The sequence below is a fragment of the Notolabrus celidotus genome, chromosome 9 (assembly GCF_009762535.1).
Source record: "Notolabrus celidotus isolate fNotCel1 chromosome 9, fNotCel1.pri, whole genome shotgun sequence".
In the NCBI taxonomy this organism is placed as follows: Eukaryota; Metazoa; Chordata; class Actinopteri; order Labriformes; family Labridae; genus Notolabrus; species Notolabrus celidotus.
In genome coordinates, this window is record NC_048280.1 from 31,187,522 (window position 1) to 31,210,306 (window position 22,785).

Consider the following 22,785-nt stretch of genomic DNA (forward strand, 5'->3'; position numbering starts at 1 on the left):
CCCTCCATATACCTTTACAGATATGAGCATTATATTGTGATGTGAAAGGCGACACTGACATATGAGCTATGATTCTGTTATCTAAGGAATGAAAGAGACGACTACTGAAACATGCATTCCTTTATCCTACACTCATTTCAACACCTCACAAATAATATCTGCTGCAGGGATAGTTATCTCATGGTTTATCTTCTTTTTCAATGAGTGTGAAACAGACCAGCTTTTTGCACTGAATCATATCTGACCTGCTACGTATATTATGGTAAAAATATATATATATATATATAAACAAACCTGAATATTATTTGCACAATGTCGTCCATGGTTAGTTAACACTTCAGCATAACAGTGTAAGTACAGCTGATGGAAAACCTGATGTCCATACAGTGAGTCTGATTTGAATGACATGATTTGAATAAGGTCAGCCTTATCCTCTAGTTGTTATCCCACTGAGTCCATCGTTGGTGTGTGCTGCAGCAATGAGCAAGTCTGGAGGCTGTTGCAAGAGCCTACTACATTTAGCGTTTGATTATGAAACAACAAAAACTCTGGTTATTCCCAGCGTAGGGGTCGGATGTTTCTTCAGGTTCCTCCAGCTTATGGTGCTGCTGTACGCGGTGGGGTAAGTAACGGGGGCTTTGTTGGGAGAACATGGGGTTGGCACATGCAAAGATAAAACACAGATATAAACCTTTGCAAAATACCCATAGCTTATGTTTAATATGAGCTGCTTGGTGATTTGTTGTTATTAAACCTGCAGGTATGTGTTTCTGGTGCAGAAAGCCTATCAACAGACGGACTCTGTGAAGAGTACCGTCACCACCAAAGTGAAAGGTTTTGCCTTCACCAATAATTCAAACATGGATCCTAGATTTTGGGACGTGGCTGATTATGTTATCCCACCTCAGGTATTATTATCACAAGCAAAACTCAGAGATGATCCGTGGTATCTGTCATAGTTACTTGATGGACAGTTTGCTCTGTTCTAAATGTGATAAGTCCATGTCTCAACCATCTCTGCTTCTTGTATGACAGAGTGTGAATTCATTCTTTGTGCTGACAAATATGGTTATTACCCCACATCAAACTCAAGCACGCTGTCCTGAGGTAAGTACTGATGCTAAATGTTATAATACAATCATTTACACTTATTAACTCTTAACTCAGACACAACGTTTATCAAATGCATCTCATACAGAGTTCAGAATCTTTTCTGATCTTTGTTTCAGGGTTGCTACGAATGATTCATTTCACTTATTGTGCACAAATCACTTAGAGATATTAATATTTTTGTACTATTGACTTTCCCTTACCCTGTTGGCCATGTTTGTCATGTACAGATAATTTCAGGACCATGATTACACCATATACTTTAATTAGATTCATGCTTATATAAAACTATCCTGCTCGGGCCAATAACTGCACTGACAAGGCATGATGGCTTATGTGTGTTCATGTTACTTCATGCTGACGGGTTAACATCGGTTACTGCAGCAGACAAACATCCACTGCGTTTGTGAAACAGATTATTTAACGTTTAATGTCACTGGCCAGATACACTCTCAACTCAATTCAGCTCAACTCAACTTTATTTATGAAATACCTTATATACAAAAAAGCATGCAGCCCAAAGTGCTTTTAAATAGAACAGAGAGTCAGAAAACAACAGAAAGGGCTGAAATAATAAGACTAATACAAGAAAGAAGATATTGATTGTAAAAATACTTTAAATCAACTCAACTTTATTTATGAAGCACCTTTCAAACATAAAAACATGTAGCCAAAGTGCTTCACAAAATAACAGAGACAAAAAACAACAGCAATGGTAAATTATAAAAGGCATGATTATAAATAAAATACTTAAAATAAAATAAAATCATACAGTAAAATTAAAAAAAATAAGGTAATATGGAAAGACAAGTTAAATATGAGGTAACGTTAACAATATCAGATGAATACAAGAAATAAATAGGTAAATAAATAAGATAGATAAGTGTTAAAGCAATGATTCAAATATTAATGATTGAAATAATAATTAAGATAATAAAAATTATGATGCAGTCCAGGGTTAAAAATAAATAACTCCAAATTAAAAGCTAAAAAGATAAGTCTTAAGTTACTTTTAAAACACCCAGAGAGCTCGCCGTTTTGATGTCCAGAGCCAGAGAGTTCCATAGCTTAGGGGCTTAAAACATGAAATAAAATCAATAAAGAAGTAGCAAAATTAAAAATAAGTTAAAGGTTAAAAGATCAGATAAATTGGTAAATGCATAGATACTAAGGGATACACGGTGGTGCAGTGGGTAGCGATGTTGCCTCACAGCTAGAAGGTTCCTGGATCAAATCCACAGCCGGGCAGGTCCCTTTCTGTGTGGAGTTTGCATGTTCTCTCTGGGTAGTCCAGCTTCCTCCCACAGTCAAAAAACATGCTTACCGGTTAATTAATCACTCTACTTGGCCTGTAGATGTGAGTGTGGTGTGAATGGTTGTCTGTCTCTCTGTGTTAGCCCTGTGATAGGTTGGCGACCTGTCCAGGGTGTACCTGCCTTCCGCCTGAAGCCAGTTGGGATGGGCTCCAGCCCCCCGTGACCCCCAATGGGATAAGCGGTCAAGATAACTGATGGATGGATAGATAACTAAATAAACAAAATAAATAAATGTTGCTAAAACAATGATTATAATAGCCCAGTTTTCATCCATGTTGTTATTCATTTTTTTGCACACATACTTGTCCAGCTGAACTGATTCTAATTAACACTTGTGATTTCTCCTTCAGCTTCCAAGCCCATCAACTACTTGTGTGGATGATTGTGACTGTATCCAGGGATACAATGATCCCAGAGGCAACGGTACACCTTCCTTTCTTGATGACATTAGCCTGATGAATGCTGATGTGTAATTGTATAGAACAAACCACCTTACATTCTCCACTCAGGTATAAGGACAGGTCTGTGTGAAAACTATTCCACGACTGCCCGGACTTGTGAAGTGCTCTCATGGTGCCCTCTTGAAATAGACACAAATCTGCCTGAGTAAGACTAAGTGCAGTGTTCTGTTTATAACTCATTGAAGTTTCATATAGATTTGGTTTAACATGTCGTTTCTCTGTTACACAGACACCCACTGCTGGCTGCTGCAGAGAACTTCACTGTGCTGATCAAAAACAGCATAACATACCCTAAATTCAACTTCCACGCGTCAGTGCTGCAGCGTGAAGGGGCGTATTTTACAAGTGTACAGTTTCTCTCTATGTTTAAATGATTCTTTCCTTCCTTTCACAGAAGAAACTTACTGCCACATATCAACTCTTCATACCTCAAGAGGTGCCAATTCAATCGTACAACAGATCCTGACTGCCCCATCTTCCTCCTTAAACACATGGTTTCAGAGGCTGGAGAGGAATTTCAAGACATGGCTGTAAGGTACATCAATACCACAGAACACTAATTTAAACACTTTTACTCCATTAAAATTGAACCCCACAAACCTCTTCATCCCTTATCTTACTTTTAATTCCAAGTGTAAGGTCTTTCACAGCAGATATAATTAGATTTTGTCTAAACTGAAACACAGTTGGATAATGACCAGTTTTTGAGTTTATTAGGGTTTTTTCTTTTTTTTCTCGCCATAGTGTTTTATTGAAGTTTATAACCACAAAAAATACTGCTTTATCATTAACCATTTTCCACTTTCACAGCTGCATGGCTGTATCTCAAGGATTAACAATGGAAAAACAACACAATAACAACTAAACAAAATGAAAGAAAATAAAAATAAAAATAAAAAAATAGAATGAACAGAGCTTCTCTAAATCAAACAAGGCTAATTCAATTTGAAAGAAATAAAATCAAGGTCAGTTGGCATATATTAAGACAAAATGAAAGAATCTACAGTTTTAACATGGATTTTGGGACTGCAGTGTTGGATTGTTTTTTTTAACATAATCAATGAAGGGTTTCCAATTTTTTTCAAAATCAGGTTCTTTGGCTTGCTGATGTATGTTATTTTTTCTAATGGAGGGATGACAACATCTGATTTAACCAATGGGGGGTACTGGGTCTGTTAGTGTATTTTTGTGCAATACTTTATAGGCAGACAGCAGACTATGGTCAATAAATGGCATTCATTTTTAGTGTAACAATGTTTTCTGGATATATTGCGAACATAAACAATTTGGGATCTAGTAGGATCTGTTTGGAAATGATCTTCTCAATTATATTTTTAACCTCTTCCCAACAGATTTTTATTTCTTCTCGCATTCCCACATACAGTGTATTAATGTTCCTTTAGATTAAATACATTTATACATTGTCTGGAATGTTCTTATTGTACCTGTTTAATTTATAGGTGTTATGTAGGTACACATTTTGAGTTATTGTTATAATTCACGGTTTACAAAGGGTGGTGTCCTTGGTATTATCATTGACTGGACCTGTGATCTGGACTGGTGGGCCAAGAAGTGCACCCCCAAGTACATCTTCCGCAGGCTGGACAACAAAAATCCTGTTAATAACATTCGCTCCTGGATACAACTTCAGGTGAAACCCACAGGGAACACAATGAAGGCTTATTATTGAATCAACTATACTGAAACATTTATTTGCACCTCCCCCTTTCAGGTATGCAAAGAACTACAAGACCCCAGATGGAGTGGAGACCTAGAACCTTGATTAAAGCATAGGGGATCCGGTTTGATGTCCTCGTTTTGGAACTGTGAGACCTGAATGAAAAAAAAATCCTGAAATGAGTTAATCAGTTACATTAACAGCATCATTCACTGGTTCTTTTATGTTGCAGGCAGGAAAATTTGGAGTTGTACCAACCTAGTAAGCCTAGGTGCAGGATTGTCATTTCTTACTTTGGTGAGTTGATATGTACAGTAGTAAGTTTCATTTATACAAAGTTTTATTTATATTATAGAAACGGCAGTGATACACATTATTGTCCTGCAGGTTCCTATTTTTGCTGATATTTTTATGTCGACGTGTGCGAGAAAAAGGCATCTTTACAACAGACGCAAGGTGGAATATCTGAATGAGGATACTGACACTGAAGCAGTAAGTGGCTGATCTTCCAGTTTCATTTACATCTTTCACTCCCAGCATAAATCAGCCTTGAATAAAGTGTTTACTTTCTGTGCAACTCTTGCTCGACTGTTCATCATCTTGTTCCTTCATTTCTATTGAACAGATGTCAATGAGCTCCACGTATGGAACCCAGTAACATGATCACATCACCGTGGGATAACTGAGATGACTGTGAACAATAATTTTCATGAGTGAATATCTTCTATCATATGAGCAGTGGTGGAACGTAACAAAGTAAATTTACTTGAGTATCTGTACTTTACTTGAGTATTATTTTGGGGGGATACTTATTACTTTTACTCCACTACATTCAGAAGACAATTATTGTACTACACTACATTTCTATCAGTGCCTTGTTACTCACTACTTTTGCTTTGAAGTCAGCTTATGAATTGCCTTCTCTTTTCTGAAATCTGATCCCTAGAACAGTAAAATGTGTTTGTGTAGTTCTGTTTATCGTGCATCTCCACAGTTGACGTGGAGCAAACACAGAGCAAATTTCACTCAGATCAGACAGTTAATTTAGTGGTGGTAATGATGGCTATAATTCTTCACCTGAGCACCCATGGCCATATTTCAGCCCATGTAAGAGGTTTTGGAAATGAAGAATGATACGTATCGTTTAAATGTTCTCCCTGTTTCCCACTCTGCCCAAACATACAAACATTCACTGTCAAACCTGAGAAGTGTGCTGAGCTACGTAACATTTGTTTCATTCCAGATCTACATTTCAAACTAAGTTGTTGTACTTAGAGTAACTTAGTTGTTTTAAGTTGGAGCTGTTTTTATTCGATGGTATAGTTTTTAGAGATTTCGAGTAATGTTTTCTAGATAAACATAATGTAACCAAATGTACTCCTATGTAGTCTTGACTACCATTATGCTTTTTGAAAATACAACATTTGGAGATATTTTAAAAAGTACTATGAATACTTAAAGTTACTGTTGGTAGGAACGGTGTAAAAAAATGTTACCTTTTCCTGCTGGTTTGGTGAAAAGGTCATAATGCCCATCAGTACTCATCGGTAAGTGGAGTAATTTGAGCCTATTGCCAAATCTCTGCGTTTTCCAAAGTCTTTGTACCAAGCAATGTTATCATTCCCCCGTTCCCGTTACGACGGACCAATCATAGCTAATCTCCAATCCTCTGTTCTGATTGGTTAAGGGGCGGCCCCTACTACTCCTCCGATTGGTTATGAGACCGGCACTATCATGACTGCATACGCCGATATGGACAGAAAAGGGTACAACACCCTGAGCGGGTCCAGGCTCAAGAATCACCTCAGCCCTTTGCCTTGCATACGCCGATCTGTGTTGGGGGGCTAAGAGGAAGTCTGGTTGGGAGGGATAGTGTTGACATTCAAAGTGCCTCTCTCTGAACAGATGTTTACTCCGTGACTACCAACAGCAGCTGTAAGTATTTTTAAAAGCAAGTATGTCGTAATTTAAAGGTGAATATTATGCTCTTTTCATCAAAATATATTGGTCTAAGAGGTTTCCCATAACATGTCTTTAAAGTTTATTGCTAAAAAAAACCCCTCTGAAATCAGATTTTGGTCTGCCTGTAAACCCCTCTTTTTCAGCCTGCTCAGAACAGGCTGTTTTCTGTGTCTGTGCCTTTAAATGGAATGAACTGCAGCTTTTAGCACTTCCACATTGGACAATATTTTTAGACCAGAGGTTGTGACGTATGAAAAACACTGAAAACTGAACGGCTCGTTTCAGCACACATTTACTGAAAGGTGGAGAAATCAGAACAGGGGCAGAGGATTTTTTGATTTTCAGGGGGTTTGTAGACATACCAGGGAATATATTTCAGGTAGAGAACCAAAAAGTCAATTTTGCATGATGTGTCACCTTTAACTTATAATTTGTCAGAGCAACTTTCACTTGTATTGGAGTAATGTTTGACCAAGAGGATTTATACTTTGACTTAAATGAAACTGTGTACTTTGTCCACCGCTGCATAAGAAAAATCAACCTGTTAAAAAGTTGTCTCAATCATGGTTCAATATGAGTTTAAAGATTACCCCTCCACACCGCAAGGGGGCAGCATAACCTCGAGCGACAGCATCCCCCCGAAGAAGCTTCTTCTCAGTCTGCTAGCAAACAACAGAGAAGTAAAGCAGAGGAATATTCGATGGAGGACCGTCTCCAAAACTTGCTTAAACAGATTTTTTTATGAGTAGTTTCCTGTAGTAGTGTAATAGTTAATAGTTCAATAGGTGGCCGTATGTCGAGGAGTGGTGTTCGTCGAGCTGCCGCGCTTATAAGCAGAGAAGCCCCCTGAAGACTAGTTATTACTGTTAGCTGGACAGCTAAACTTATAGAGAGCAGCTGGTTTCTCACCGCTAGCATCGATGAGGAAACCCGACCCCGGCTTAAATGCTGTAAACAAGACTGACCAGCTGGTCTCGAGTTAGCTATTTGGCCGCTAGCTGAGAAAGAGTCCTGCAGAATGACAGGTAAGTGATCCGATTTATTTACTTGGTGATTCATCAGAGTTTTTATTCTTCGATCGCCGACATTTGGCAGCAGAGGAATGATACACGCTGTAACACCCTCTGTTTCTTTATTCAGAGGATGCTGTCTTACTGAAAGTACCTGTCATTCGGCAATTATACCACTGGGACTGTGGATTAGCCTGCTCCAGGATGGTCCTCAAGTAAGTAGACTATGAAGTCTGCAGCTTTTACTGGTGATCACCTGTACCGTCTGCTGCCTGTCATCCCCATAAAAACAATGCTTGAACTACTGTTACAGTGTCTCAGTGTACAGTTAATGAAGAAGGGTTAACAGTCTCTAGCTGTCCCCTCTTTCAGGTACCTCCACCCTGTCAGTGATGAGGAGTTTCAGAGAGCATGCTGGGACCTGAAGCTGACAGAGAGTGTTTGGACTATTGACCTGGCCTACCTCATGTGCCATGTAGGGATCAAACACTGCTTTTGTACCCAGACTCTGGGCGTTGATAAAGGCTTTCGGAATCAGGTACGTGTGTATGCTAATGAGAACCCTCCTGATCAGATCTGGATTCTCTAGTTCTCTGTGCGTGACTGTGTCTGTTTTGTCTCTGGCTTTTGTTTGCAGTCCTTCTATAAGAAACATTTTGACACAGAGGAAGATCGAGTGAACGAGCTCTTCCTGAAAGCAGAAAGCAAAGGTGTGGCCGTGAAGAAATGGTAAGGTTTTTGTTTTGTATCTTTTAATTTGGACAAGTCGCCTGCTTTACCTCCGACTCATAACTTCTATATATTTGTGTGTCTTCTCACAGTTCTGTTACAGTTCAGGAAATCCAATCTCATCTGGAGCAAGGCCACGTTGCCATAGTGCTGGTCAACGCAGTCGTCTTGACATGCGAACTCTGCTCCTCGCCTGTCAAGTACTGCTGCTTCCTGCCGGTGGGCCAGAAGTGTTTCTGCAGGAAGCCTGAGTATCAGGGTCACTTTGTGGTGGTGTGCGGCTTCAACAGGACCACAGGCTGCATTTTCTACAACAATCCTGCATATTCTGACCGTGAGTGATCTCTAACTTCAAGCACAAGGCAATATGAGACACAGTCACAGTGCATGTTATCGCAAAAAACTGTGTTACTGTAAACTTCCTTTTAAAGATTGAGCGTCACAGTTTTCAAAATATAACTCCAAGATTGTTTCCCTTTTCAATATCTGTTCAGATAAAAGTAGTGCTGAACGAATCTGTTGATTCATTGTCAGAGGTTGATTGTTTGTCTATTAACATTCAAAAAATATCTGTTAATATTCATTTGTTGTCCGGAAGCTAAGAGCCTAGACTAGGGATGCACCAAAATGAAAATATTTGGCCGAAACAGGAAACCGAAACACCGAAAGAAATGAATATGACAATTTTATAAGTACCTTTGCATTTATGGTTCTGACTGTGTACTAACCTCCAGTAAAATCAAGGATCTCATTGAACATATCAGACAACGAGGGTGCATGCCCCTCATCTGGTTCAGAGAGACCAGTGAGTCCTTTTTTCTGCGCTCTGTTCTCCTTCTCTTGCACTGTGCGCTACTCCATCTCCAAGCGGGTTCTCAGCATCCATCACAGCGTGGATCATTTCTCGTGCGCGCTGCTTTATTCACACATCCAAGTAGTGATCTTTATAATGCGGATCAGTACAGTTGCGATGAAGGGCAGAAGATCCGAATAGATCTCAGTGAAACGTGGGCTGACAGACTCTAAAGGCTGATTTACATTTCTGCGTCAAATCGACGTAGCCTACGCTGGAGCACCGCGTAGCTTCTGTACCTACGCAGAGGCCTACGCGCGTGGCTGATGTGCACCTCCTCCAAAATGTAACTAGGTGTAGAATCGACGCAGACCGCAAGCCCTGTGATTGGTCCGCTCAGGGGCATTGGGCCTCATTCACTAATAAATGCGTTTACTCTGCACATAAAATAAGTGCTTTCGCAAAACCCGGATTCATGACACGTGCGTACCAGACAATTTTGCACGGACTAGAGACTTAATCTAAATAAACCAAAAAAATATGCTCATCAATTAGCCCTCTGTTTCTTAGAGTAGGGTCCCCGAACTGGGGGTCGCAAGACACAAATGGGGGGCTTTGAGATTTCTTTCAGATTTTTTTTTTTAAGTTGTCTAAAATAGAACATTTTACCAATTATAATAAAAATATATCGACAAAAATAGTAGCTAACCTTGAAATAAAACCTTGAAAATAGAAAATGTGATGAGTTTTCTGCCTTTCTTTTTGGTAGATGTCTGTATGACAGTCATCTGGCTTTTTTCTTTTACTGAAAGTAGTTTAAATATGTCATGCATTTAGTTAAAAGAGTGTGTTCACATTTTCTGAGAAAGTTGGTCATCATCATTTGTGCATACGCATGTTCTGAGGAAGTTCTAAATTTGTTCATAGTGTAAGAACAAATTCAAGTAAGAATATATTGATGAATCCCAGATTTGTGCTTCAAACGTGCGTACGCACAGGTTAAGCAGGTATTTGTGCGTACGCACTGTTAGTGAACGAGGCCCATTGTGTTTCCCACATTTACAAGACTTCCGGGATCCCGGCCGTGTATTTCATCTCCTCCTCTCTATTCTTCATGTAATCATGTCTGTATGATAAACAGCAACATGTATCAGCTGTAGATTAACATAACACGCTCTGAATCTCTGTGGAAAAGTAAACAGAGAACGTAGCGGGCCGGAAGGAGGTAACCGGCTATCAGAGAGACCACACTGCCCTCAAGCGCTTCGGCGGAGAATTGCTGCGTGACACGGACACATCGCCGCACAAGTATGTGGGGCTCATGTCCGCGTCAGCCCCTGCTGCGTAGGGGAGACACAGAAGTATAAATCAGCCTTAAGAGTGTACTTTTTATTGTTTTCACTCCGTGGTCCGTCTCAACCTCTTTGCTTAGAAGACGCTTTAGTGCTGCAATTAAAGGAAGAACGGATGCAGACATGTCGGCCCTTATCCAGACAAGCGCGTACTGGCCGTGCTTTTTACTTGCGTCATCCCAACATTCTGTTTCGGCCATGTTGTTTTTGTTTAGGCCCGAAAACTGAAAATGCACATTTGCGACATTGTCGGACGAAAATTGTCGGTGGCCAAATTTTTGGTGCATCCCTAGCCTAGACAATATAAAAAGTACAATTTGAACAGATGTCAAATTTCCTATATAACAGCCAATTAATGATAAATAGCCAATACTTTAGACAAATCAGTCATAAAATGAAGGGACTGATTATGCAAATGTGTAGTTTTTTTTATATATATATGTTTTTGTAGGTATATGGTAGAAAAAAAGAAAATGTACTGAAAGTGTACTGAATCTGACTGACGGTGTGTGTGTGTCTCTGTGTTGTTGTGTTATTCAGGGGTGTGCTGCACCGGCGTCAGTAACTTTGAGGAGGCTCGTCGGAGCTACGGGACAGATGAAGATATCCTGTTCGTCTTTAAGGAGAGTTGATTAAAAGGGAGGTCGGACTTGGATGTTATTTTTCAGCTCATCATTTTAGCGCTACGATGCTGCCGTTCCTCAGTGTTGGACTGTTGGCCCCTCCTGTTGTCAGTCGTCGCCCGGGTCATCCTCTCTGGTGCTAATAGGTCCACCCGCTTACACGAGAGGCACATTGCTGCAGCGTCACAGCTCCTAAACATTTAGAACTAAACTCCAGAAGGATTTCCAGCAGGGAGGTTCAATAATCTCAGCTGGTATTTTTTATTTCTCTTTTGAGATGGAGAGACGGTGGACATGAACGTCCCGTGTCTCTGATGAATTTTAATGACTGAGATTGCTCATATATTAGAGGTTAAATATCAACTGAGAATGTTTTTAGATCTGTGAAATTACAGTGGATGAAATGTGGGAATCATGACACAAAACACAGTTACTGGGAAAGTCTGTAAATCAGGATTAGGGATGGAAACATTTTGTAGATTAAATTATTTGTTCTGTTATGTTGAAGTCTCAAGAGGCAGCCATCAGCCTCACCTTCACCGCCTTTAAAAAGTACTCTTAACTCACCTTTCTGTCACTTTTTATTCTGACTTTTCCAGCGACAGGGAATACAGGAATAGTTGTGTTTGAGAGTCTCAGGTAATTAATGCCCTAAAGTGGGACATGCACATCCCATGACAAAACTGGTTCAATGCAATATTCCATAGCCTGCCTATGGATAATCTGTCGTATCTGCAGAAGAATTGATGGTGGATCGACTTCTTGAAATGCTAACTTGAAGGTTTCTTATTTACTTCGGAGGAGGAGGAAGAGCGGACGGCCATCTTGTGCTTTCTTTTCGTGGCGACATGCTGCAATCGATGAATTCCACGCTTGGTTGTTTTGATGTATTACAGAACAAAGAAGTCATTTTGACTTGATTATGTCCTCGGTTAAAAGCAGTAGAGACCAGGTTTATATCTCAGCGTCCTTTACTTTTGTGTATTTCTTTTTAATGTATGGTTTGCATCTGTTTTTTGCACTACATTTTTCAACCAGACATAATTGTATGTTATTTAACTTTAACATTTTACCATGAAATTACTTTGAAAATACTAAACGTGATTTCTTACTGGTGTGCTTTGAAAGAGAACAAACGGCACGTTTGAACCGCAAACTTTATTTTTTATTAAACATAGAGCTCTGTTTATTGTATGTTCTTATTAAAGAATTTGAACATCTGCTCCATCCTTGTCATTTTGTGAATCCTGAATGTTTAATGAGGCTGTTATTAGTGAACAACCTAAAACAGTTTGTCACCTGCCGGTGTTAACTAGAGAGCCAGTCAGCCGATGGCTAATATATAATGCTGAAATATTGATATTTGATAGAATATAATTCTTAAATGATAAATGAGAAACAAGGCATGTATAGCTCCATTATTCCATGCCTATACACTGTAGCTTTCCAAAACAGGGGTCCCAAAGCGTGGGTCAGGACCCCCTGGGGGGTCGCAAGACATCAATGGGGGTCACATTATTTTATTTACAGTTAGTAATCTACATTTGCTTATTTTACCCATTATTGTAAAAAATAAAGACAAAAATAGAAGTTGCATTTGAAATAAAAGCCTGCAAATAATTACATTTCATTAGTTTTCTGCCAGATGACTTCTAAAGTTAGGGTTAGTTAACAGTTAGCAGCTCAGAAAACACAGCCACATGTGCATGTAAGTAAACTCATTTTGAAGTATGAAGTATGAAGAAACATTTAACTACCTCAAGCGACATAGGGAGTCACAAGTCTTTGGCACCCATATTTTGGGGGTCGCGGGCTGAAAGTTTGGGAACCCCTGTTTTAGAACATGGTTTGTATTTACAGTACAGCCAAGAAATATTTGGACAGTGACACAGTTTTCAGTGTTCCGGCTCTGTATACCACCACGACGGATTTAAAATGAAACAATGAGACGTGCGGAAAGTGCAGACTTTCAGCTTTATTTTGAAGGTATTTACATCCAAATCAGGTGAACGGTGTAGGAGTTACAACACATTTTATTATACTCTCCACTTTTGAAGGGACCAAAAGTAATTGACAATTAGCTGCTCAGTTGTTTCATTCCCAGGTGTGTGTAATTCCTTCATTATGTCATTTACAAGAACCAGATAAAAGGTCTAGAGTTCATTTCAAGTGTTATATTTGCATTTAGAATCTGGTGAGGTCAACTCTCACTATGAAGTCCAAAGAGCTGTCACTAACAGTGAAGCAAGCCATCGTTAGGCTGCAAAATCAAAACAAACCCGTCAGTGGGATAGCAAAAACATTAAGTGTAGTCAAATTTTCTTTGGTACATTCTGAGAAAGAATAGAAGCACTGGTGAACTCAACAACGGCAAAAGACCTGGAAGACCACGGAAAACAAGTGTGGTGAATGACAGAAAATCATTTCCCTGGTCAGGAAAATACCTTCACAACAGTTGGCCAGATCAAGAACACTCTCCAGGAGGTCGGGGTATCAGTGTCTGAGTCAACAGCTAAGAGAAGACTTCACCAGAGTAAATAAAGAGGGTTCACCACAAGGTGCAAACCATCGGTGAGTCTCAAAACAGGAAGGCCTGATCACAGTGTGCCAAAAAGTATCTAAAAGAGCCTGTAGAGATCTGGAACAACATCCCATGGACAGATGAGACAAAGATCAACTTGTCCTAGAATGATGGAAAGAGAGAGTATGGAGAAGGGAAGGAACTGGTCTAATGTAATGGCGTGAAAATCTAGCCTATCATCTAATCTTTAACAGGTAAATCAGAAACACGTTAGTTACCCAATTAAACAACGGGGCTCCAGTTTGACTTTATTTAGTTTTCTGTTACACACTGAAAGTGGACCAATGAAAGCAGAAACCAAAATATATTTCATACTTGTATCAACTACAGTGAAATATCAACTACTCCTTTACGATCTTAGGTTTGAAGTCAGATCTGACTGCCTTGGTGAGCTCCTCTGCGTACTCAGCATAACGACCAGTCATCTGCAAACAAAGATAAAATAAGATAAGAAAAGATACTCCTTTATTCGTCCCACAACAGGGAAATTCATGGAGTTACAGCAAAGGCAAAGAGAATAGGTCAATCACAACTTTCAGGAGAACAGACTGACACAGAGTGTCTGTCTTTTTAGCAAACATGTCCAAGAGTTGAGCTTTCAATCATCACAGAACCAAACACATGAACAAAGTAAGAAGAATGGGACATACAAAGAGGCTGCTTATACTAAACCCTGTTATACCGACCTTAAACTCCATTTGTCACTGATTTGTCTGTTCAGGTTCAGGTCCAGTTCAACCACAAGCAGGCCATCACTAGTCCTGGAGAGCCCAGGGGTGCGGCTGCCGTCAGGAGCAGCAATATAACTGGATCCATAGAAGTGTCCGAAGTCATGATGAGCTGCAAAATCAGGGAGAGCTGTGTGAATCTGGGTGCTGACATGATTTATCCTACCAGTGTCAGCCACTTACTGGAAGTGGAAACAACTGACACGAAAACATCTTTTATAAAAATGTCTCCACTATGCAGAATGAGAGTCAGCTACACTCTCAAGTTCAAAAGTGAAGAATAAATAAGATATCTCATACCCTTTTTTCCATCACCAGACGTGAATTCACTTTTGAAATGTTCCTGTGTTCAATGGAAAAATGCACATTAAGTCACACACGCTGCAGATACTGATGGTTCAAACAGTGAAGTCTACATGTGAGCAGGACCACAGCAACAACTGACTCAGAGCTCAAAAAAGTTTTACAACCTACTGCTTTATGTGACTTTCAGTTTTGAGAAGAACTCTATTTAAGGGTAAATTGTAAGCAGGTTTCTGTTCCACCCTAGCAGCCTCCCCTCTTCCATAAGGGCTGCTCCCTCTGCTGACTCTTTCAAAAATTGGCCTGAAAACTCCCTTTTATATTTTAGCATTTGAGTCCTCTAGCTCTGATTAGGTTTAAATTCCCAATGCTGTGTTTTCCTTGTTGTTTATTTTGTCTCTTTTTCTTAATAATTGTTAGCTTTGGTTTGATATTGTGTTTTTTATGAATTTTACAGCACTTTGTTCAGCTTCTGCTGTGTTTTTAAATGTGCTGTATAAATAAATTGGACTTTTCTTGACTTTATTAGTTGTCAAGCATTGATCCAATATCACCAAAGAAGACATTTAAAAGCTGCTTCTCTTTTTGATTTATCAACGTAAAATGTAATAAGTCATAAAGTGAAAACAATTGAATACTGGAATGGTAATCCATTCATTCCTCAACTACATTTGATGTAAATATGTATATAAGGGTCCTGCTCTTGGGTGTCAAAGAGATAATTCTGTAAACTTTCATAGATTATCTTTAATCAGACCAATGTGATGATTGTGGTGGTGGACTTACCGTTCCAACACGATTGATTGCGCAGGTGTAACAGTGGTTTGCTATGGCTGCGTTCCTGGCCTCTATAGACCACATGGGCTCACTGTAGAGAAGAAATTGCATTATAACAGCATTAGCAGCAGCACTGATACTTCAACTACAGACACCTCCCTACCTGTCCTCTCTTCTTCGCGTCACCCAAGCCTCATATTGCACTAGGTCCAGTGAATACATCAAACTTATCGTCCCTGGTACTTCTACTGTTTTCGGACGTAATTCCTTTTGTTTTGCAGCAGCTAACGACTGGAATATCTTACAAAACACCCTCAAACTTTCAACTTTGACTCCACTCACAACCTTCAAGCTTAATCTTCAACAGATTGTAGGTGACTGTTGCTCCTGCTGATCACTTCGGACTTTACTTCCATGCATACCTATATATACACACATATTTTTTTACACCTCACGCACATTGCTTGTTACTTGTTCACTTTTGTTCTATTTTATGTTTATGTCTATGTGTGTGTATGTGTTCCTGTTGGGCCTCTTGGTCAGGTCATGTTTGTAAATGAGAACTGGTTCTCAAACATTTTTTACTTGATAGAATAAAGGTAAAATAAAAATAAATAAAAGCTACTGTTGTTACTTCGACGCATTTTTAACAAGCTTTCAAACAAGTTCACTGCATGTCACTTGTTTGGTGGGAAGGGGTACTACAACATGTACCATGGAAGCAAGTATTGGTCTTATTAATCAAATGATACATATTCAATTTTTTCTTTTTTTTTTATGTGAAGAAAGGGGCGTCACCAAGTGATGAGCACCACTCCCCCAGGTCCCTCTGTGTTGTTACTATTACCAATCCTGAAGTAGTACTCCCCTGATTTGTCCTCACCTGAGAGCTCCAACAGTAGCTGAAGGGTTAAAGATGATCTCAGCTCCATTCATGCTGTACATGAACCAGTTGAGAGGGTGATGGCGCCCATAGCAGATATTCACAGCTATCTTTCCAAACTGTGTCTGGAACACAGTGTGGCCAGAGTCGCCCTCCATGTAGTATGTAGACTGAGTAGTAAAATAAAAACAGTGGACATGGTTTGATCAGTTTCATACAGATGCAATGAACCACATAGTCCAGGAAAAATCCCAAATGTACCTCATTAAAGTCTCCAATCCTGGGGATGTGGTTCTTCCTGCTCTTCCCCAGCACGTTTCCAGAGTTTGAGATCACCACCGCCGTGTTCCACAGAGTGCTGTGCCGCTCCTCTCGCTCCAGGATTGGAGAAACAACCACCATGTTGTATTTTTTGGCAAGCTGATGACATAGTGAGAGTGTTGTGAGGCTTGTGATTTGTGGTAAAGCATGTCATAGTGTCAGACCTCTGTAGTATCACCTCTTGGCAGAAGCGTGTGGTGTTTCCTTCTTCAGCAGACTCTGCAAACTCTGTCCATGGTTCTTTCTCTCGTGTGCAGAAAGCAAAGGGCATGGCTGTGAACAACAGAAGGTGAGTCAGCTCTTTTTAACTTCATGTAAAATGTGTCAATCTGTTCATTTAAATGCTTGTAGATCTGACTCATACAAGAACTCACTCCAGGTCTCCTGAAAGCAGACAATGTTTACATCACACATGGCCGCCACCTCGACTATTTCACCAATCCGATTGTGCATGGCAGTGATCTGTAGAGGGAGAAGTAATTAATCCAATGCATCCAAGGTTTGCTACAACAAGTGCATGTATATTTGATGAATGGCTGAGTCCTGACCTGCTCCAGCACAGGGGCATCAGTGGGCAGAACGATGTGGTGCTGAATGAGCCCCACACGGATCCTCCTGGGTGGTCTTAGTTGTTCCTGTGCAGATTCAAACCTGTAACCCTTCAGCTCAAATTCACGCTCTGAAGCAGCTTCCACAGCACACGCAGGAAGGTCCAACTTCCTGAAACAGAGAGGATTTTTATTTTTACAAAACAAACATAAAAGAGACGGGATCAGCAGAAGATATACAATGACTCCATGTGACAGTGAAATTATGTGAAATTATTTATCTTTTAGGCGTTAAAGTTTGGCAAATATATTCTTAACTTGTTTCGTTCCATCTAGAAAAGTAAATTTGCTTTTAGTATAACTTTGCTGGTTTCAAGAAATGTCATTATGTCAAGATAATGGCGCTAGCATTCATTTAATTTAAGAATATTTTTCAAAATATTGAGAGAAGAAGTCTCATATTTTTTATTTCTATCAAGAAAATTGCACTTTTTATTAGTAAAAATACACTTGTTTTAAGGTATTTCTGGGTTCATGGAGGTTAGATATTTTTACTTGTTTTGGAAAGTCTTGACAAGCCAAATTATCTTGTTCTGTTGGCAGATAATTTTGCTTAGTTTAAGTAATATACTCCCAATTTTTGTATATTTTTTCTTGTTTTTGAAGGCTGACTTTTTGCAGTGAGTTTACGAATTGTATTTTTTACAAGTAAAATAACATAACAGAATGTACACCAATGTATTTTTGATTGCACTCATGCATTGTGAGAATACAACAATGTTCTGCATTTTTATCTACTGTATAAGTAGTTTGAATATTTAAGTAGAAAGCAATGTACTCCTGTTCAATTTCATTTAACAACTTCTACTTGTATTGTATTAATATTGAACCAGGAGGAAATTAAGTTTGTTTGCTTTCTCTAACATTGCTTACTGTACAGTTTAAGAAAATCAATTTAACAGTGCAGCAAACACAGCATGGAGAGCTGTCACTGAGTAACCCTCTCTTCAGACAGGCTAAAGGTTGTGTGCTGCTGTAGCTCACACTGAAGCTGAGAGGAGTGACTGAAGTCCATCCTGCAGAACAATCATTTACCAGGGAAAAATGCACGGATAAAGAAAAGTTGAAAACACTTAAATAAGTTATTTGTCAACAACTCACTGAGTCTCCTTCCCGAACAAGATGCGTTTGACTTCTCTGAGCTCAGTCTCTGGAAGGTGAGACTCCAGAGATTTCTCCAGAGACTCAAACTCACACGAGGACATGTCTGTGGTTTCTCCGGGTTGCAGGTTCAGGACGGAACAGCTCGGTGTTTGCTGGAGACGGACTGTGTGCTCGTTATATGAGACTCCACTTGTTATATAATCCTCCAGAGTTTCAGGCTCGGGTCTTTCGCAATAAATGATTTTGAGAAGACGAGTCTACAATGTCTGTGTCTGTCTGGGCCTCTTAGGGGGCGTATGAGTTAACCCTGTGAACACCCTCCCTCATAACACGCGTGCAAGTCTGTTTAATGTCTGTTACGATGCAAAAACACACAAGAGAGAAAAACTCTGGACACAGGAGGACAGTGGGAGTAACCACTGAGCTAATAGCTTGAGAGAGTTTAGCTTTCTTCCTTTCTTCCTTTATCCAGATACCCATTAGCTGCCATTAAGGCAGCAGCTACTATTCCTGGGGTCCATTGAGCACAAATATCACTTCATGTCTCTTCATCACGTGACACTTAACTTTAAACATCTGTTTTTTAATTCACCAGTTAGTCAAATATCACACAAACAATTCAAGTTATTCTCTTTATTTATTGACTTCAGCTTAACATGTGAATGCTGTATTTAAATCATTTTCAATAGTAGAAGAAGCAGAGGCTGTCAGAGGCATTGTGTTTAAGATTTCTTTTTTATTCTAAACACAGTCCTTATGGCCCGGCTGAAGAACTTTCTGATTCTCCTCAGAGAGCTCCTCTTCACCTCAGCAGTCTCTTCTTTGACTGCTGACCCATCAGGGGCCAACCTCAGCTCCTCTTTATCCTCCTCACTGTCCTCCTGTGCTGCACAGCAGCTGACAGATGATTGGTCCTCAGCTGGGGCATCTGTAGCTCCTGTAGCACCATCAGAGGTGTGGTCACAGGAGCCAGGGGAGGCTGATCCTGCAGCATCTGCAGGAGGACAGGCTGCAGTTTCTCCAGCTTTCAGCTCTTCTGGCTCAGAGTCGAATATCAGCTCCTCATCGGAGTCATTTCTCTGGCTGAGATCCATTTTATCATATGAATCATCAACACTGAGAAAAACATGAAAATCAGGCAATGATTAGTATTCAGAATGTCAGTGTTCATCAAGGCAAGTGTCTATGCAACCTGGCTGGCACAATGGTCACTTACTACATGCTGGTGTCCAGCTCCTCCTGTAGGTGCACCATCAAGATGAACGGGTGCTTCAGGGCCTTGTCAGGACTGATCCTCTGTTCATGGTCAGTCTGAAGGAGACACTTTAAGAGGCTCAGGAAAGCTCTCTTATCCTCAAGCTCTATGCACTCCTTTATTTCTGGAACGATCTACATTTGAAACCAAATCAGAAGTTTAGTTTATGCAGAGTAAATGATTATTAACTCTTTCTTCACTCATTAAAAAATGTCTCACTTACCGTGACAATCTCATCCAGATGATTGAGAGCCCTCTCACATTCTTTGGGCTCAAGCCCAGTGGTCAGCTTGTACTCCATCGGAGTCTACAGGAACAAAACATACAGTACATGTCAGATACTTTGTCCTTCAAGCTCATTCTGAAGAAAAAGATCTTGTTCAGTTACAGCTGAAATAATGCAACAGTGTAGGGACAAGCAGAATACCTTAAGCCACCACTTTGGGTAGTCGTAATGCCGGTTCAGCTTGAAGAAATTATTAGTGAAGCTGCCGGCATCAAGGAGGTGGTCAGCTGGTTGACCTAGGACATCAACGATGTTCCTCATCTAAAACAGATCATAAATAACCATGATACATCACATCTGTGGTTGGGTTTCTACTTATCTGGGACAATATTTCACCATCTGTGCAATCAAATGACAATGTAATGAGTCACTTACCTGCTGGTACTCACAGAGTACCCCAAACAGGTGACATGAGAGGTACAGGACTGCAAGGACACAACCCAGACTCCACATGTCAATGGCCTCTGTGAAGGGGAGGCCCAGGATGACTTCAGGTGCTCTGTTTGAAAGTACATCATCACAGACATGTGTCAGAAAGCTTGAAATAACCTCTGTCTGATCATCCACAGCTGGAACAAACATCTGCACAAACATGAAGTTTGCAGAATGCCCCTACCTGTACCCGATACCCTGCGCCATCAGACCCGGCCTCACTTCACTGGTGTGAAGTGACAGACCAAAATCAATGAGCTTGACTCTGAAGGGTTGGTTCTGATGGTTCACCAGCATGATGTTATCCAACTTCAGGTCAGCATGAATGACACCAATTCCTTTAAGTGCATCAAAAGCTGTCAGCAGCTGCAGGACGAAAGAGGACATGAAGAGGCTTACAGACACGACTGACAAGTGTGCAGAGGTTTACAGGTGCAAAGTACATGTTCTCTTTATGAAGTACAAATCTGTTTCACTTTATTATTTTATTCATCTTTAGACACAAATTCTTTACCTGATATGCAATTGGTCTTATCTCATTGAGCGACAGAGGATTCTCATGTCTGTCCATCAAAAGCTGGAACAGGTTTCTGTCCAGCTTCTCAAAAGCCAGACAGGTCAGACCTCTGTGCTCAAACGTCTCAAGGAAATGAACCACATTTGTCTTGACTGGGTCAAGACAACGGATAGCCTCCAGCATTTTGAGCTGTTACAGAAAAAGAAAATGACTCTATGTTAACTACACTGTTTAAAATATATCACAAAGTACAAAACATCATTCTGTAAAATGGACTTATATAGCACTCTTCTAGTCTGTCTGACCACTCAAAGTGCTTAAAAAAGACTTAAAAGACTTGAAGGATCTATACCTCTCTTTTTGAGGCTCTGCTGTCCTCAGATGTTATAATCTTAAGAGCTACGTCCTTTCCTGTGAATAAATTCACGGACTTGGCAACTTTGCCAAAGCATCCTTTTCCGATGAAGTCCTGGACGAGATAAGAACTGGTGCTGTTGATGATGATGTCGTTCACCAAACAGTCTTTATCTGCCGACAGACGGCGCGATGAGGCTGAACTCTGAGACATTTTACTAAAAAGGTTTTCCAAACAAATATACTACAAGGAGATCTTCAACTAACTGGGTCAGTGAATAGTATTGCAGTGAAGGTTTAACTGACCGGTGGTCTTATTTATACCCCTCGGAATTCTACAGTTGTTTTGTCATAATGAGACCTCATAACAACAGTACCATTCCAAACATCTACTTTCTACAGCTAACATGATGATCACTAATGCTATACCACTTTATGCTAGCGACCACCTTATATCAAACAAAAGGGCTACTTATATAACTTTAGAGGTTATTATCAGACTACCAAACCACAAACATAACTCAGAATTGGAAGTCACAAAGACGATTAAGCACAGGTTCAGAAATATAGGTCAACAAATCGTCCGGTACAAGTAATAAGTCGTTTTTCTAGGTCAGAGAAGATTTCAGCATCAGGCTCCTTTTTGTTAACATAACATATCCACAGGTTTTACCCCATCACACACTGCGACACCAATGTTGTGCAAGATCAATATAAAAGTATAGAGGTGTGATGACAGTGGAGCTTTTTTACGTTGCTGCTGTAAACACAAACACAAAGTAAAATGGGAATGAGAGACTGCACCAAGTTTTAGAAGAGACTGAGACTAAGTGTGGCACTCAGAGGTCAAGTTTCATTTAATCCACCATTACAATATTGCATTATTGTTGTATCAATCCATGTAGTTGTTTTTGCCTTAACTAACCAACTATTAGTCAGAAAGAAAGCAGACACTACCTTTTGCATATGTATAACATGCAACAGAGTGACATTCTTGGCCCTATCGTATATTCAGTGCAAAGTGTCTTGAGCTTTGGTAAGACGACCTGTTGCCGTCTTGAGGATGCAGAAAGTGACTGTGCAACAAACCAATCAAAACCTGGACCAAAGTCTCAGATCCATGTCCAGTATCTCCACTAAGTTATTGCTATTTAAAGGGGGAATACGAAAGACGTTCATACACAGGTGAGTTCAGAACCCACTCACATTTGGCTTTTTAGACACGGGAGCACAGAGCAGCAGACTCACTCCTCAGTGTTTTTAATGTACATTAGACTGAGCCTTTAAAGACACAGAGGGCTGAACCAACTGTTGTTTCCCTGGCATAATTTTACTGCCTCAGCATGAGGCCGATCTAGTGACGCCAGGTGACAAGGGCGTTCTCACTGTTACCTCTTACCCACCTCAGGAAACTGAGACCAACACCGACTTGATGATCTCATAAACGTGAAAACACAAGCGCCCACATGATCATGCTCACTTGCACCCTAACAGTGCCACCAACATTATACAGCCTTCAGCTTACTTGACTGTATATTGAAACTGTAGCCTGTAAGAGAAAACTCCCATGCTAAACATATGAGCACTAGTGACGTACGGATC

The 22,785-nt window shown here is 40.1% G+C and overlaps 5 protein-coding genes across 6 annotated transcripts; 2 read left to right on the forward strand and 3 right to left on the reverse strand.

Moving 5' to 3' along the window:
- Positions 1-478: 478 nt before the first annotated feature.
- Positions 479-5,330, forward strand: LOC117819221 (P2X purinoceptor 4-like). Its single transcript, XM_034692478.1, is given in 16 exon segments — positions 479-622; positions 761-908; positions 1,036-1,107; positions 2,777-2,849; positions 2,936-3,032; positions 3,117-3,197; positions 3,282-3,419; positions 4,397-4,517; positions 4,519-4,538; positions 4,620-4,659; positions 4,661-4,700; positions 4,703-4,713; positions 4,798-4,822; positions 4,825-4,862; positions 4,953-5,057; positions 5,191-5,330. Coding segments are annotated over 16 exon segments (1,185 nt in total). The 5' UTR covers position 479; the 3' UTR covers positions 5,224-5,330.
- A 1,820-nt stretch (positions 5,331-7,150) lies between these two features.
- gucd1 (guanylyl cyclase domain containing 1) lies at positions 7,151-11,066 on the forward strand. The gene is made up of 6 exons (XM_034692833.1): positions 7,151-7,552; positions 7,668-7,752; positions 7,910-8,075; positions 8,175-8,266; positions 8,359-8,600; positions 10,952-11,066. Exons 1-6 carry the CDS (start codon positions 7,546-7,548, stop codon positions 11,041-11,043), a joined length of 684 nt encoding a protein of 227 aa, XP_034548724.1. The 5' UTR covers positions 7,151-7,545; the 3' UTR covers positions 11,044-11,066.
- A 1,923-nt stretch (positions 11,067-12,989) lies between these two features.
- upb1 (ureidopropionase, beta) lies at positions 12,990-18,829 on the reverse strand. Of its 2 annotated transcripts, none has more exons than XM_034692911.1 (10): positions 18,337-18,829; positions 17,176-17,347; positions 17,002-17,089; positions 16,806-16,900; positions 16,568-16,726; positions 16,307-16,476; positions 15,433-15,514; positions 14,644-14,686; positions 14,298-14,455; positions 12,990-14,040 (listed from the first exon to the last, which is right to left on the reverse strand). In XM_034692911.1, the coding sequence occupies exons 1-10, from the start codon at positions 18,438-18,440 to the stop codon at positions 13,957-13,959; spliced, it is 1,155 nt and encodes a 384-aa protein (XP_034548802.1). In that variant the 5' UTR covers positions 18,441-18,829; the 3' UTR covers positions 12,990-13,956. The 2 variants fall into 2 exon arrangements, with proteins under 2 accessions (XP_034548802.1, XP_034548801.1); XM_034692910.1 differs by having other exon boundaries at positions 14,302-14,455; positions 18,337-18,823.
- Positions 18,830-19,055: 226 nt separating this feature from the next.
- On the reverse strand, positions 19,056-20,752 carry LOC117819290 (homeodomain-interacting protein kinase 2-like). The gene is made up of 6 exons (XM_034692582.1): positions 20,497-20,752; positions 20,256-20,379; positions 20,022-20,141; positions 19,818-19,901; positions 19,556-19,728; positions 19,056-19,455 (listed from the first exon to the last, which is right to left on the reverse strand). Exons 1-6 carry the CDS (start codon positions 20,697-20,699, stop codon positions 19,062-19,064), a joined length of 1,098 nt encoding a protein of 365 aa, XP_034548473.1. The 5' UTR covers positions 20,700-20,752; the 3' UTR covers positions 19,056-19,061.
- LOC117818621 (homeodomain-interacting protein kinase 4-like) lies at positions 20,708-21,477 on the reverse strand. Its single transcript, XM_034691572.1, has 3 exons — positions 21,182-21,477; positions 20,827-21,018; positions 20,708-20,719 (listed from the first exon to the last, which is right to left on the reverse strand). Exons 1-3 carry the CDS (start codon positions 21,395-21,397, stop codon positions 20,708-20,710), a joined length of 420 nt encoding a protein of 139 aa, XP_034547463.1. The 5' UTR covers positions 21,398-21,477.
- Positions 21,478-22,785: the final 1,308 nt, after the last annotated feature.